The sequence below is a fragment of the Pseudovirgaria hyperparasitica genome (assembly GCF_010093815.1).
Source record: "Pseudovirgaria hyperparasitica strain CBS 121739 unplaced genomic scaffold EJ05scaffold_5, whole genome shotgun sequence".
NCBI classification, from domain to species: domain Eukaryota; kingdom Fungi; phylum Ascomycota; class Dothideomycetes; order Acrospermales; family Acrospermaceae; genus Pseudovirgaria; species Pseudovirgaria hyperparasitica.
Window position 1 is genome coordinate 730,549 of NW_022985553.1, and position 13,368 is coordinate 743,916.

The window sequence follows — 13,368 nt, forward strand, 5'->3', positions numbered from 1 at the left end:
CCTCAGCAGTCCGACAATAATCCACTATGGTGCGACACGGTACATAAGCAAACGAAGAGAGCACGAGCAGAGCATATCTGTCTTTCACGCATGAAGAAGTTTCTGGTAAAAGGGCACGGCAATACAGGAGATCTACAAGACTTCCGGCTGACCCGGCTTGCATACGTACGTATATACTACATCACGTCCAGCGGAGACTTATTTTGCAATGCAGAAGAAGCACTCGTTTACTCGATTCGTATGGAAAGCCCGCCTGGCAAAAAGAATATCATCATATTAACGATACTCGTAACCAAAACATGGGGATAACTCCTGTTTCCAAGCCAACGTTCTCCGTTTACCCAAACGCTCTCTCTCTCTGTCTCTCTCTCGACCTCTCACTTTCACATTCCTCAGCCCCATCCATCAATCACATCACGTACTCTTCACACACTCCGAAAAGTACCACTGTGCATACAATTCGCTCGCACTGATTGGTGCCTTCGGTGCCGGCCAGTCGGCACTCATGTCGCCGCCATGCAGGTGCTGCTGCTTCGTTCCTTCAGAGTAATTGCTTGAGCTCTTGAGCCTCACAGACGACATGCGGCGTCCCGGATCGCTCCTTGTGCTAACACTGGAACTCGTCTCACGTGGCAATGGAAAAGCTGGAAATGCGGGCGGGACCAGCTCTAGCTCTGGCTCGGCCAAGATGCCACCAGCTGAGATGGACGATCTGTGGCCGTGACCATGGCGTATGAACTCGGCAGATTGACGGGTGAAGATCATTGTGTATTCGCGTACAAAAGTGCGTACAAACTGGACGCTTTGACTTCTCTTCAATACATTTCGTTTCTTCTTGCGTGGTGGTCGCATCATCTCGGTGATGGACTGTCCGATGTTCAAGGGCTGGCTACTGAGTCGTGGCTCATGTACAAAGTCTCGTTGGAGAACATTGTGGTGAGGTCCAGCGGGTCCTGTTCGTGCTTCGCGCGTGTGGGATGGATAGCGTGCCCATGCGCCACTTGGCTTGTTGCCTGCGTCAAATGAGACCCGTGCCGCTGCTCCAGGCGGCAGGGCTGAAGCTGGCCGAGAGTAGGTCGATGAAGGGCGAAGGACATTACCCCAGCATGTGGGAATGTCGTCACTCCCAAAAGCGGAGCTTGGGGTATGGACAGCGCGAAACGACTTGATTTCTGGAGCATCTTGATCATACGTTGCCGAATCAAGGAGCCTAGCTGGTCCAATCGCATTTATTGGCTCGACTAAGGTTGTTGGCTCAATCTCTTCGACGTGTTTGACAAATGTACGCGATCCGGCTCGCGACATCCTCTTAGCCCCTGACGAGCGTCAGCGACATATCAAAATAGACTGAGGATTAATTGCCTACTCGAATATACTTTGAAGCTGGGCACACTACTTCTCTTACGAAGGTGTAAGGGTATAGTTGCAGATCTGCGAGGAGTCTGTCCGAAAGGACTTTTCATAAAGTCCTGGAAGCTCTTTGAACGCCGTAAAGGGTCATTCTCTGGTTTTTCCGGGTTCTGTGAGAAAGGCTGCCTTATGAAATCGTGAAAACTTTTGGATCGTCTCAGTATATGGCTCCTCTGCCTCTTTACTTTCTGCGACCGTCGGTTCCGGAGTGAAAATGATATGTCTCGCTCAAAGAAGCTTTTCCAAAACTCCTTTCGAGCTGACCGCCCATATCGATCGCGTCGCCGCTGACTGTGCGGTGACAACACTTTTGGATCTTGTAAAGGTGTTAATGGATCGATGACCTCGCTGTGAGTCGAAGACTCAGAAGACCAGGGCGAATCGAAAGACGGAAACGGGAAAGCCTTAAGGCGTCTTCGCTTGCTTTGAGTAGCAGAGGCACTGTCGGTGCTCTTGTCAATATGGCGTGGCGCAGGAGCTGGCGAATCTGTCGTCATGCGTGGATGACGGCAAAGTACATTTCGCATCGCGACAATGTTGCAAGGACCAGCTTACGCCGTAGTAGTCTTTAGACAATAAAATGATGTTCAAGAAGAATGGCCGCCATTGTCGGTTGTCTCGACGAACCAGGCTGCTACGCTCGGTGTACAGAGAGTCTGTACTTCTTGCCAATTTTGTTCAGCAATCGCTTCCCGTATCCTCGTGGAGCTCACGCCTTCTGCTTCTCCGTTTGGACTCTCGATCATATCAATCTGGTTCGCCCATTCCTTCTTAAGGCCTTGATCTTCTAGATCACCGTCTCTGAGTTGTCTAAGATAGCCGCGCTGCTCATCCAAAGTTCCAAAGTTTGCTGATGACTTATCTGAGGCAATGCTTGGTCTCATGGTGACTAAAAACCTGTGGCCGGCCTCGAAAAACGGCGCCAGCGCAGACAATGGAGGACTGTGATCCTGGTAGTATCGCGGTGCACATACACGGATGATGGTGTCATAACCGATAAGATGCACGTGAACTGGCTTGCTTGGGTATGCTTGAGGCTCAGCCTTAGAGATTGCAGCCGACTTATCGTGGTAGTATGGAAACTTCGTGAGGCCAATATCAATTGGTATGGACGATTCAGGGAGAGATGCTCCAGGCGGACAAGATGATAGTCTTTTAGTGAAATGATCGGAAATATCCTTAGCAAACAATGACATGTAGGCTAGTCTCTGGGCAAAGACGGAATGGTCGAACGAGCCCTTGTCCGCATTGTGAGTACTGAAAAGAAGTAAGAGCCGGTAGGGCCTTGCGAATGTCAAGCTCTGTTGAAAAATTGCATTCGTTGCGAGTGATAGATGTGCTATCGATGGAGGATTGAAAGATGAGTCCAAAATGAAAAGCGTTCTGAATTCTCCTCGAGACTGTCCGACAGTCTGTACGATGCGAAAGTCTGCTGACGACGATACGAACTGTTTAACACTGTTTTCTAGCGAAGACAGAGTCTTCTTGATGGCGGCGACACGGGACATGTCCTAAACTGCATAAGATAATAAGACTCGGAAGGTGGAGGGATAGATTAAGAGAACCCTGCAGTGCACCCTTCGAGGTTCTCCGTCAGAGCTATGACCATTAGATAAGCCCAACCTCACGATTGTAACACACTAATTAGGCGTTTGCATCCTCGAACTCGTACTTTACGGAATGTCGGTAGAGATGGTTGAGATCATTATATATGTGAACTTGGTTAAATTTGTTTCCACCGCGACTCGAGCATCTAGATACTGTCATCGATAGCGTAAGATAGACTGCATAGAGAGGTTTGAATCAAACATCCTCTACTTAATTTGATATACAAAGAAGTAAGAAACGGAGGCTCCCTCGATTTTCGTATGTATCGTCGAGATCCCCAGCATGTTGAAAGCTGCAAACACTTTTCATGGTATCATCGCCCTAGTCATCTCCCCGGTCATCTCCCCAGTCAACTCCCCATGCAACCCATGTGACGTCCTATTGTTGAAACGCCGATGTTGAAATCGCACCATCTATAAACTAAGATGCTTTTTCTAGTCCATGCATGTTGAAAATTCATAGCGCATAATACATCGCAGCGGTTGGGCGCTGCTTAGTTTAAGAAGAGTACTTCTCGCGGAAGATCTTGGCAGCGTTGACCAAGTTGATCAACGCAGCCTTAGTCTCCTTCCACTGACGGGTCTTAAGACCACAGTCAGGGTTGATCCAGAGCTGTTCAGGCTTCAAGTATCTGAATGACGATTAGGATTATGACGGTGACCGTTTTGTGGAAGTTACTTACTGCAGCATCTCAGCAATGCGATCCTCAAACTCCTTCTCAGCAGGCACACGAGGGGAGTGAATATCGTAAACACCAGGGCCAATGTGGCGGGGGTAAGCCTTGTCGACAAAGACCTTGAGGAGCTTAGCGTCACTCTTGCTGTTCTCGATGGAGAGAACGTCAGCGTCGAGGGCGGCGATGGCATGGAAGAAGTCCTGAAACTCGGAGTAGCAGAAGTGTGAGTGGATCTGAGTAGAGTCCTCAACACCGGCAGTGGAAAGCTTGAAAGAGTCGACAGCCCAGTCGAGGTACTTCTCGCGCTCAACGCCAGAGCGGAGAGGAAGTCCCTCACGCAGAGCCGGCTCATCGACCTGGATGACATAGATGCCAGCGGCCTCAAGGTCAACAACCTCCTCACGCAGAGCGAGAGCAAGCTGCTGAGCTTGGACCGATTGGTGGACATCATCACGAGGGAAAGACCATCGCAGACAGGTGATAGGACCAGTAAGCATACCCTTCATGGGCTTCTTGGACATCTTTGCGGCATACTTGGATTCCTTAACGGTCATAGGAGCTGGACGTGAGACGTCTCCAACGATGATTGGGGGGCGTACACAGCGTGAGCCGTAACTCTGTACCCACCCGTTGGTGGTGAAGGCGTACCCATCGAGACGCTCGCCAAAGTATTGAACCATGTCGTTACGCTCCGGCTCACCATGAACGTAAACGTCAAGGCCAAGCTCGTCCTGGACTCTGATGACCTCATCGATCTCCTTCTCGATGAACTTCTCGTACTCCTCGGGTGTGATTTCACCCTTGGTAAATTTGTTACGTTGAATGCGGATGTCCTTGGTCTGGGGGAAGGAACCGATGGTAGTGGTAGGGAAGAGGGGAAGGCTAAGGTGCTTCTTCTGTTGCTCATAACGTGCGGGGAACTCAGACTTGCGGTCGTGCATAGCTTTGGTAATCTTAGATTGAGCCTCCTTGACAGCGGGGTTGTTGGTGCGCTTGGAGGTAGCGCGGGCCTGCATAGCCTTCTCATTTGACTCGAGCTCGGCCTTGACTGATGCAGGACCATCAGTGACAGCCTTAGCAATCACAGCGACCTCACGGATCTTTTGCGCAGCGAATGAGAACCACTCTCTGACGTCAGCATCGAGCTTCTTCTCACTATCAAGAGAGTGAGGGGTGTGGAGGAGAGAACTCGAGGTAGCAACGATGACGCGCTCTGCACCAAGCTTCTGAATAGCAGTCTCAACGATCTCAATAGCCTTCTTGAAGTTGGTCTTCCAGATGTTACGGCCGTCAACAACGCCGGCAGACAAAACCTGATTAGGTCCGAGCTGGCTGATTACGGGCTCAAGTTGCTCTGGGTGACGGACAAGGTCAACGTGAAGAGCGTGTACGTTTGCAAGCGCTGGGAGAACATCGAAGTTGTGGACGATGTCGCCAAAGTATGTGGCAAGAACGATCTTGGGGAGGTCGCTCTTGGCCAGAGCCTCGTAGGCAGGCTTGAAGGCAGCCTTGACGGCTGGTTGCAGGTCAAAGACCAACACAGGCTCATCAATCTGGACGGTCTCGGCGCCGGCCTTCTTCAGAGCGGTCAGAAGCTCGACATATACTGGGAGGAGCTTGGGGAGGAGGGAGATAGGTTCGACATCTTGGTCACGGTCGGCCTTTCCAAGAGCAAGGAAAGAGACCGGGCCGAGAAGAACAGGCCGGGTGTTGATGCCTGCTTCCTTGGCCTCCAAGTATTCGCGGACAGGCTTCGGGTCAGATGCGAGTTTGAAGCTCTGGTCTTTCTGAAGTGTAGGCTTGACGTAGTGGTAGTTTGAGTCGAACCATTTTACCATTTCCTGGAACGTTTGTCAGTGCTGAACTACTGTGAGCAGTGAAGTACGGCGTACCAGACTGGGAACATCGACACCATCCTTCTGGTGGCCACGACCCATGGCAAAGTACTCGTCAATTGGCGCCAAACCGTGTTTCGAGTAGCGCTCTGGGATAGCCTGTATGTTATAGTCAGCTAGTGATTCCCTGTGTCTGACGATTATGCATACGTTGAACATCTGAATGTGGTCGAGGACGTGGTCGTAGAATGCAAAGTCGTTGCTGGGGATCTGGTCAACACCAGCATCCTTCTGCAATTTCCAGTGAGCAAGACGAAGCCTCTTGGCTTCGGCGAGAAGCTCATCACGGGAGAGCTTGTCGGCCCAGTATGCTTCATTGGCCTTCTTCAAGTCACGGTTTGCACCCATGCGGGGGAAACCAAGGACTGATGACGACACCATGGTTGTGGAACGGATTGAGGTACTGAAGAAACGGGATAGGGAGATTGTGTATTTCAGTAGTGAGAGGGGTATTTTGAAAAGTGAAGAGAGGAGGGAAAGGAGCAGAGTGGGAAGAGAATGCAAGAAAAGCGGTGGATGAGGTGATGGGCAGAGATTTTTGTAGCTGATCGCACAGCGGGGGTGGGGTTGTTCGGTTCACCAAGGGATAGAGATTTGGAGGCACGGACCATCCGATTCGGTCGCCGTAGTGTTTTGAGTTTCGGCCTTTGACTGGCTGGACGCGCTTCAGGAGCTGGAAAATGCTGCGTTTGCGCCCAAGATTCCCCGGACAACGGACGTGTCGATATAATACTGCTTGGACCACGGCAACATATCAATTAGTTACTCTACAAGAATTCAACGGGTACATTTCAGATTCGGACGCAACCAGGGCGCAGAACTCCCTATCTTGAGCTCTATCATTCCGACCGGAGAAATTATCACTACCTCGACCGGGTATTGCCATTCATGGCGATCGCACAAACGTCTTGCCAGGGCTACTTGACGTCTCACCACGGGGGCAGCGTCTTACTTCTGATCTCCTACAATCCGCTATGGAACGAAGTTGTCCGTGCCACATTATCATGTTGGCTCGCTACCGGGCATGGTCACTACTTCATGCACCGCCCCCGTCACGACATAACAGCTTCATGGCTTCTGTTTAGCACACCGCTCTAGCTGCAACATAGTCTTGGCTCGTCGTATCTCATGGCGAACCACTGAACGAGAATGCTTGAATTACCTATCCACAGAATAGTCATCTCGACAGTCTCGAGCTCAATGTACACACTGGGTTCAAGTGCCTCCGATTCTCCGGAGAATATCAGAACTCAAAACACTTGAAATGGACCCCTCATTGGCCGAGGTGGGCGCGGTTTTTCGGTGCATATCGCCCACCTCCGATAGGCTCCCCAGACATGTCAGCATTTCATCCCGAGATCCACATAATTGCGGTACTTCAAGCTTCAAGCGCTAGTCTTGAGCTTCTATAAGACCACAGGAGACGGAAACAGAACATCAATAAAGGTAGATTTTTAGCCATTCTCCAAGCGCAATGTCGCTGTTCTCGCGTTGCTGCATGCGTAGACCCTGTGCGCCTCTCTGTTATGATGGATGCTATCGCGGGGCATTAGCTAGGCCTCATACAGCCTGTGGGCCAGGGTCCTAGGCCGCATTATCCGACGAGCGCTATAGGTAGCTTTCAGCAGCGCGAGTATCAATCTTTACCTCTATCTTCTTTCCCCAAGCTTCTGAGCATCAGTAGCATCAGTATCAAGTTTTCACCTTTCAAAGAGCCAGGGAATATCTTGCGATAGAACAATTGGTGTGTACGCACACTGGAGCATACTGCGCAAGTCAAGCTTCAAGATGAACGGCACCAGCCATCCACGCGATTCCGAAGAAGGTCTCCTGGGCCGCAAAGACAGCCGTTTCTCTTGGGCAAACATCCGGCGACACTTCGATGAAGATGTCACAGAAGCATGGGGCGACGCCCTGCTCATCGTAACATGCTTCGTAACTGGCCTTCTCGATGGCGCCGTGTTCAACGTCTGGAGCTGCTTCGTGAGCATGATGACCGGTATAACCTTCTTCCGCCCCAATCAAGCATCTCCGTATTGAGAGTTGAGAACAGGAAACACTGTCTATGTCGGTCTCGGCGTCACCGGCCAACCCGCATCCCAACCGTACCGCTGGGCCAAATCCGGCACTGCAATTCTCTCCTTCATGCTCGGCACCTACTTATTCTCACGTTGCATGCGATACCTAGGGCCCTTGCGCCGTCTTACCGTTATCCTCGCCCTTCTCCTTCAGGCACTTCTCTGCTTCGCATCTGCCCTCCTTTGCCTCTTCTCAGTCGTGCCCGCCGACGCTGGCACTCTACTGCCAAATAATTTCATCGTGCTCCTTCCGCTCTGTCTTCTCTCTATCCAGAGCTCGGGCCAGATCGTACTGAGCAGATTTCTGGGATATGGCGAGATCACGACGGTGGTACTGACGAGCGCGTATTGTGATTTAGTGTTCGACGAGAAGGTGTTCACTGCGCCGATGACGGCGAATGTGAAGAGGAATCGGAGAGTGTGTGCGGCAGTCATGTTGGTGCTAGGTGCGATGCTGGGAGGGTTCGTGACGAAGAATGGAGACATTACGAATGCGTTGTGGATCTCGGGCGCGATGAAGGTGGGTATGGCGGGGGTTTATGTACTATGGAAGGGTAAGGGGGGTGTGAGATTAGAATAGGGGGATGTACTGTGTACGTTGGTGGATATAGACGCTAAGGAGTGTGAGATCAGACTCAGTATAGATTGGGTGGATGTAGAACCCGTAGAACCTGCATAAATATAATTGGTCTCATTGCTACAGACTTTCACATTGTTCATGCTTGCCAGTCAGACAGCCGAAACAGCCTAAATAATCTTTCCTTTATTAACGACAAATGATTCCAGAGCGCTAACAGCTGCCCACAGCCTGTTCTCACCCTCCTGGAAGACCAGACTCCTCGGTCCGTAAAACACTTCGTCGCTAACTTCTTCTGGGTGGCGAGGCAGACAGTGCATAAACTTCCATCCCTCCTTCGCTCCGCCCTTTTTCGCCATCTCACTAGTAACCTGAAAGCCCTGGAAGGCTTTGATCCTCTTCTTAGCTTCCTCCTCTTGGCCCATGGATATCCAAGTGTCTGTGACAATGACATCCGCATTTTTAACAGCTTCGAGAGGCGAGGTTGTCTCTTCAAGCTTGCCATGATGCGGCGAAGTCTCCGATGCCTTGGCAATTATGGTTTTGACGTGCTCTGGGATGCCGTAACCCTCGGGTGAAGCGACCGAGAGGTTGACGCCTAATTTCGTGGCCCCTATGGCAAGGTCGTATAGGACATTGTTGGCATCGCCGACCCACGCGATCTTCATGCCTTCTAAGCCTAGACTTGCGCCACGGTGTGATCGGAGAGCAGAGGAGCTGGAAGGAAAGGCTTCGTGAATTGTGAGGAAATCGGCGATAGTTTGCATAGGGTGGAAAGTGTCACACAGGGCGTTGATGACAGGAACAGAGGAATGCTTCGCTATTTCAGCGATGTCGCTATGAGGGCCGACGCGGGCTACGATGGCGGAAGTCATGCTAGATATGATGACGGTCGTGTCATATAAGGATTCGTTCACCTGGAATCAGTCACGTCAGTCCTGGGTGCATCCGGGCAAATTACAATCACATTAAGATATGGCAGCATACTCCTAATTGAATGTCGTTCTTTCCCAGGAACATAGGCGATCCACCAAGTTGTGCAATTGCTCCCTCTGTTGACACTCTGGTTCGTGTGCTCAGCTTGCTAAAGAGCATAGCTACAGTCTTGCCGGACAGCGCTCCAATGAGATGTTGGGGGACTGCGCCAGATTTAATGGCCTGCTTATGTGAAGCTGCATTGCGAACCAATGCTGTGAATTCAGTAGGCGTGAGGTCTGCAATTGAGAGCAAATGGCGTGGAGCAAATGGTGAAGTCGGTGGGGTCGTAGGAGAAGAGTAATGGCGGATTTGAGATGCTCGAAGCTGTCGAACGAAAGGAGATGGTCTCAGAGGAGCCATTGCGACTGCCTTGTTGTTAGAGGTTAGATAAAGGCGCAACCAGAACTTTTACGAGGACAAATTCACTCTACGGCGGGGATCTTGACGAGCACCTGAGATCAGTCGTGACTCGACAAGGCGTGAAAACGTAAAAAGCTGGGGCAGCTGGGCTCGGATCGTCAGGTAGCCATAGCTCCCAAGCATACCACTTGTACATGGCCAAGCAGCTAATCAATCTTATCTCGGCTGCCAAACCCACCCCAAATGCCCGTGACGGCTGCATCGGGGCAGGGATCAAGGCTGACTGGGTGCGCATCGTGCCTGGCATCCCGCATCTCACTGCGCGTCCTTCCACAGCCTCAACCACTTCCGCCTCATCTCTCCTCCACTCCACTCTATTCCTCTACACCGCCGTCACCATTTACCTACCCATTTACGACATGTATTAGCGATCCACGATTTATACAACGTACATCATTTGGTACCCACCTTACCCACCAGACATCTAGAGACTCCGCAATGGTCGAGTCCAACGATGACGCAACCCGGCTCGCTGGTCGACCTACCTCCATCACGTCCAGCAGATCTAGACGATCACAACGAAGTAAAAATCATGAAGAGACACCTCTTCTCGCCCGAAGTGATCGCGAAGACAGTGATGTAGAGGATGACGATGCGAATCAAGAACTGCCGTCTGCATCGCGCGCCTCGGCGTTCCTCCAGTCACTCCGGAATCTCAGGGATAGAAAGCTCTCGTCGAGCAAGAAGAGAAGATGGCCAAGTCTTATTGCACTTTTGGTGCTCTTTATAGTCCTAGTACTAGTCCTGGTATTCGGATTCATAATGCCCGCGGCTGTCAAAGAGTATGCGACCCAAGCCGTTGATTTCCAACCAACAAGGCTCTCACTAGTCTCCCTCACTGAGACTGGCGTGCGAGTACACGTGGAAGGTGACTTCGTCGTGGACGCTTCCAGGGTTTCAAAAAAGTCAACAAGAGATTTTGGGAGATTTGGAACCTGGATCGCGAGGGAGGTGGAGACTGGAGAGTCAGAGGTCACGGTCTACCTTCCGGAGTACGACAATATCCCTGCTGGGAAGGCTATTATACCCTCCATCAAGGTCAACATCCGTAATGGACACGTAAATCACATCGACTTCCATACCATCGTACAGCCTGGCGTTGTCGATGGCCTGCGAGACGTCGCTAATGATTGGCTCGAAGGTCGCCGTGGGGATATTATACTTCTTGGAAAAGCTGAAGTACCTCTGAAATCTGGAATCTTCAGCCTCGGTAAACAAACACTAGAACAGCCACTGAAGATCGAAGGGTCAAAGATACCGGCTGTCCCGAATTACGATATTGCCAGACTGGACATTCACGAGATGAATAATACCAGTAACCGAGGGGGCATGAGCGCGGATGCAACGATAATCATTGAAAACGACTTCCCGGTCGCCCTTAATGTGCCTGCTGTAGGATTTGACGTTATGGTTGATGGATGTACCCCGCTAGATTCGTACATCACCGTTGGAAATGCGTCTACATCCCACTTGGATATAAAGCCGAATGCAGATGTCCACGTTTTTGCATCTGGAGATGTCCGGGAACTGCCACACGCTCTTACTAAAGACTGTCCAAATTCCGATAAATCACCTCTTGATCTCTTTCTCACGAACTATATTCATGGCGAAGATAGCCAGATCTATATCAACTGCTGTACTTTCCCAGATCCGGATACTCCATCATGGGCAAACGATATACTGAAGGACATCGTCGTTCCTCTGCCCTTCCCTGGCCGAACATTCGATCATCTCCTAAAGAATTTCTCGTTGGCAGATGTACAATTCCATCTGCCTGAAATGTGGGCTGAGCCTGGTACGCCAGCTGCACAGCCCAAGATATCGGCCAACATCATCGCCCTAGTCGGGCTACCGAAGGAGATGAACTTTCGTTTGGATGTTGGTCACGTACGTGCCGATGCCGACATCTACTACAAACATAAGAAGATGGGCAGACTTGACCTCAATAAATGGCAACAGGCCCATTCCAAGAGAGTCGACAACTCGACAGAAGGGCCGGAGCTAGAAATCACCTCTCATGTCGACAAAGCACCTCTGGAGATTCTAGACGAGGATGCTTTCACAGAGATCGTTCAGACACTACTTTTCGGGGGAAGGACTCTCTACCTTGAGGTCAAGGCCAGTGTCGATGTGCAAGTTGATACCCCTCTTGGCAACATCACTGTCCAGCAGTTGCCCGCAAAGGGTGTTGTCCCTGTGAAACGTTCGTAGCCTAAGTCCAATAAACTCATCTTTGTTTAGAGCTACGCTAATTGGCGTTAGCGGTATCCTCGGGTGATGGTGGCATGGGATCTATTCGCCCACAAGTTGGGAATCTCGAAATCATTGATACTGATGATCGTTCTGTGACGGTCCAAGCCAGAGTTAATCTCACAAATCCTACCAACTATTCCGCCATCGTCCCATACGTTAACATCAACATTCTTAACAATGATACCATACTTGGCCACGCTATCGCGGAGAATATAACGGTACATCCTGGCAATAACACTAATTTACCTGTAAAAGCCATATGGCAGCCTGGCGTCGCCGAGGGTGCAAAGGGTCACAAAATCGGCAGAGAGTTGATCTCCCAATATCTATCTGGTAGGCGCACAAATCATCTTCTGGCCCAGACGCTCACATACTAAACTCCCTAGGCTACAATGTGACCCTCACGCTCCAAACTCACGCCTCCACAATCCCTGCCCAACCCTTCCTCGGCCGTCTTCTCTCCTTCTTCCCCATCACTATCCCCGCCCCGCACCTTCACCAACCTCCTCCCGGTGACGACCCATCCGATGACCCTGATGAAGACTCTCCCAACGACCCACCAAAATTCATCCGCCGCACCATCATGCATATTTTCAGTTCCTCTGCGACATTCGACCTCCTCTCACCCTTCTCATCCACCACACTGTACCTCACATGGTTAAATGCTACCGCGTTCTACCACGAAGAGCCCGCCGGCAAGATCCTGTATGATGACGAGATTGAGGTGCCGCCAGGGCTGAGCACAACGCCAAGATTGCCCGTGAATTGGGAACTGGGCAGTGTGGGCTTTGAGGCTATTCGGAAGGCGCTTGGTGGCAGGTTAAGGTTGAATGCTACAGCTACTGTAGGCGTGAGGATTGGAGAGTGGGAGCCGAGGGGCGGGTTGTGGTTTGTTGGTAGGGGCATCGGCGCTGGGGTTCGGCCGTAGTGACGGTGAAGTGGATCAAGCTCTGCAGTATGTTTGTGATTTGGTAGCGCCTTTACACGTGTGGCGTTTGTTGTGGGATATATCTGGGATTGAGTAGTGAAAAGCCCTCGGAGATCTTTCAGTCAGGGAGGTTGGATAGGTATCTACACCTGTTCATGCCGTTCGTATCGTGTATTGAGCAACTCACAGCTATCTGGGCTCGTTTATGTATACTTGTAAACGATAGATGGTCGCAATTGTTCATTGACGTAGAAAAGAGTATTAGATGTAGCTGTAGAAGCATTGCTACAGAAATGAAATATGCTAATACCATATGGCATATGAGATCCCACGTCTACGGCATTGTATCAAGTTGCATGTTTATGCTATGGGGAGATAAACATCTGAAAAGGAGCAATTTATGGCGTGTGAAGCTACAATTTTGCCACATAGAGTTTAGCGTGATTATCACACGCTAGTCTGCATTAGTAAATACTGAATCGTGGAAAGTGTCCCTTAGCAGCATGAGCACCACAACTTTGAATCTTCCACGACACCACAAACAC

The 13,368-nt window shown here is 50.7% G+C and overlaps 5 protein-coding genes across 5 annotated transcripts; 2 read left to right on the forward strand and 3 right to left on the reverse strand.

The window, feature by feature from the left end:
* Window positions 1-1,651: 1,651 nt before the first annotated feature.
* EJ05DRAFT_306722 (uncharacterized protein) lies at window positions 1,652-2,958 on the reverse strand. The gene has a single exon (XM_033740651.1). The coding sequence runs from the start codon at window positions 2,916-2,918 to the stop codon at window positions 1,998-2,000; it is 921 nt and encodes a 306-aa protein (XP_033602138.1). The 5' UTR covers window positions 2,919-2,958; the 3' UTR covers window positions 1,652-1,997.
* A 211-nt stretch (window positions 2,959-3,169) lies between these two features.
* On the reverse strand, window positions 3,170-5,990 carry EJ05DRAFT_463119 (cobalamin-independent methionine synthase). Its single transcript, XM_033742705.1, has 4 exons — window positions 5,740-5,990; window positions 5,587-5,688; window positions 3,701-5,535; window positions 3,170-3,649 (listed from the first exon to the last, which is right to left on the reverse strand). Exons 1-4 carry the CDS (start codon window positions 5,968-5,970, stop codon window positions 3,517-3,519), a joined length of 2,301 nt encoding a protein of 766 aa, XP_033602139.1. The 5' UTR covers window positions 5,971-5,990; the 3' UTR covers window positions 3,170-3,516.
* A 1,250-nt stretch (window positions 5,991-7,240) lies between these two features.
* Window positions 7,241-8,247, forward strand: EJ05DRAFT_536951 (uncharacterized protein; the record flags this gene model as incomplete). The annotated part of the gene is made up of 2 exons (XM_033749350.1): window positions 7,241-7,588; window positions 7,643-8,247. The coding sequence occupies exons 1-2, from the start codon at window positions 7,378-7,380 to the stop codon at window positions 8,245-8,247; spliced, it is 816 nt and encodes a 271-aa protein (XP_033602140.1). The 5' UTR covers window positions 7,241-7,377.
* Window positions 8,248-8,309: 62 nt separating this feature from the next.
* On the reverse strand, window positions 8,310-9,720 carry EJ05DRAFT_531223 (ornithine carbamoyltransferase mitochondrial precursor). The gene is made up of 2 exons (XM_033749011.1): window positions 9,232-9,720; window positions 8,310-9,161 (listed from the first exon to the last, which is right to left on the reverse strand). Exons 1-2 carry the CDS (start codon window positions 9,580-9,582, stop codon window positions 8,415-8,417), a joined length of 1,098 nt encoding a protein of 365 aa, XP_033602141.1. The 5' UTR covers window positions 9,583-9,720; the 3' UTR covers window positions 8,310-8,414.
* Window positions 9,721-9,861: 141 nt separating this feature from the next.
* EJ05DRAFT_463127 (uncharacterized protein) lies at window positions 9,862-13,300 on the forward strand. Its single transcript, XM_033742706.1, has 3 exons — window positions 9,862-11,845; window positions 11,905-12,228; window positions 12,282-13,300. The coding sequence occupies exons 1-3, from the start codon at window positions 10,081-10,083 to the stop codon at window positions 12,821-12,823; spliced, it is 2,631 nt and encodes an 876-aa protein (XP_033602142.1). The 5' UTR covers window positions 9,862-10,080; the 3' UTR covers window positions 12,824-13,300.
* The last annotated feature ends 68 nt before the right edge of the window (window positions 13,301-13,368 follow it).

What these genes read in the sequence shown, in the direction of transcription:
- EJ05DRAFT_306722 (XM_033740651.1), bottom strand. Translation starts at nt 2,918, where the DNA reads ATGTCCCGTGTCGCCGCCATCAAGAAGACTCTGTCTTCGCTAGAAAAC.
- EJ05DRAFT_463119 (XM_033742705.1), bottom strand. Translation starts at nt 5,970, where the DNA reads ATGGTGTCGTCATCAGTCCTTGGTTTCCCCCGCATGGGTGCAAACCGT. An exon ending in GTGTCGATGTTCCCAGTCTG is followed by an intron (nt 5,536 to 5,586) that starts GTACGCCGTACT and finishes CAAACGTTCCAG; the next exon opens with GAAATGGTAAAATGGTTCGA. An exon ending in CGCATTGCTGAGATGCTGCA is followed by an intron (nt 3,650 to 3,700) that starts GTAAGTAACTTC and finishes ATCGTCATTCAG; the next exon opens with ATACTTGAAGCCTGAACAGC.
- EJ05DRAFT_531223 (XM_033749011.1), bottom strand. Translation starts at nt 9,582, where the DNA reads ATGGCTCCTCTGAGACCATCTCCTTTCGTTCGACAGCTTCGAGCATCT. An exon ending in AGAACGACATTCAATTAGGA is followed by an intron (nt 9,162 to 9,231) that starts GTATGCTGCCAT and finishes GACTGATTCCAG; the next exon opens with GTGAACGAATCCTTATATGA.
- EJ05DRAFT_463127 (XM_033742706.1), top strand. Translation starts at nt 10,081, where the DNA reads ATGGTCGAGTCCAACGATGACGCAACCCGGCTCGCTGGTCGACCTACC. An exon ending in GGGTGTTGTCCCTGTGAAAC is followed by an intron (nt 11,846 to 11,904) that starts GTTCGTAGCCTA and finishes AATTGGCGTTAG; the next exon opens with CGGTATCCTCGGGTGATGGT. An exon ending in GATCTCCCAATATCTATCTG is followed by an intron (nt 12,229 to 12,281) that starts GTAGGCGCACAA and finishes TAAACTCCCTAG; the next exon opens with GCTACAATGTGACCCTCACG.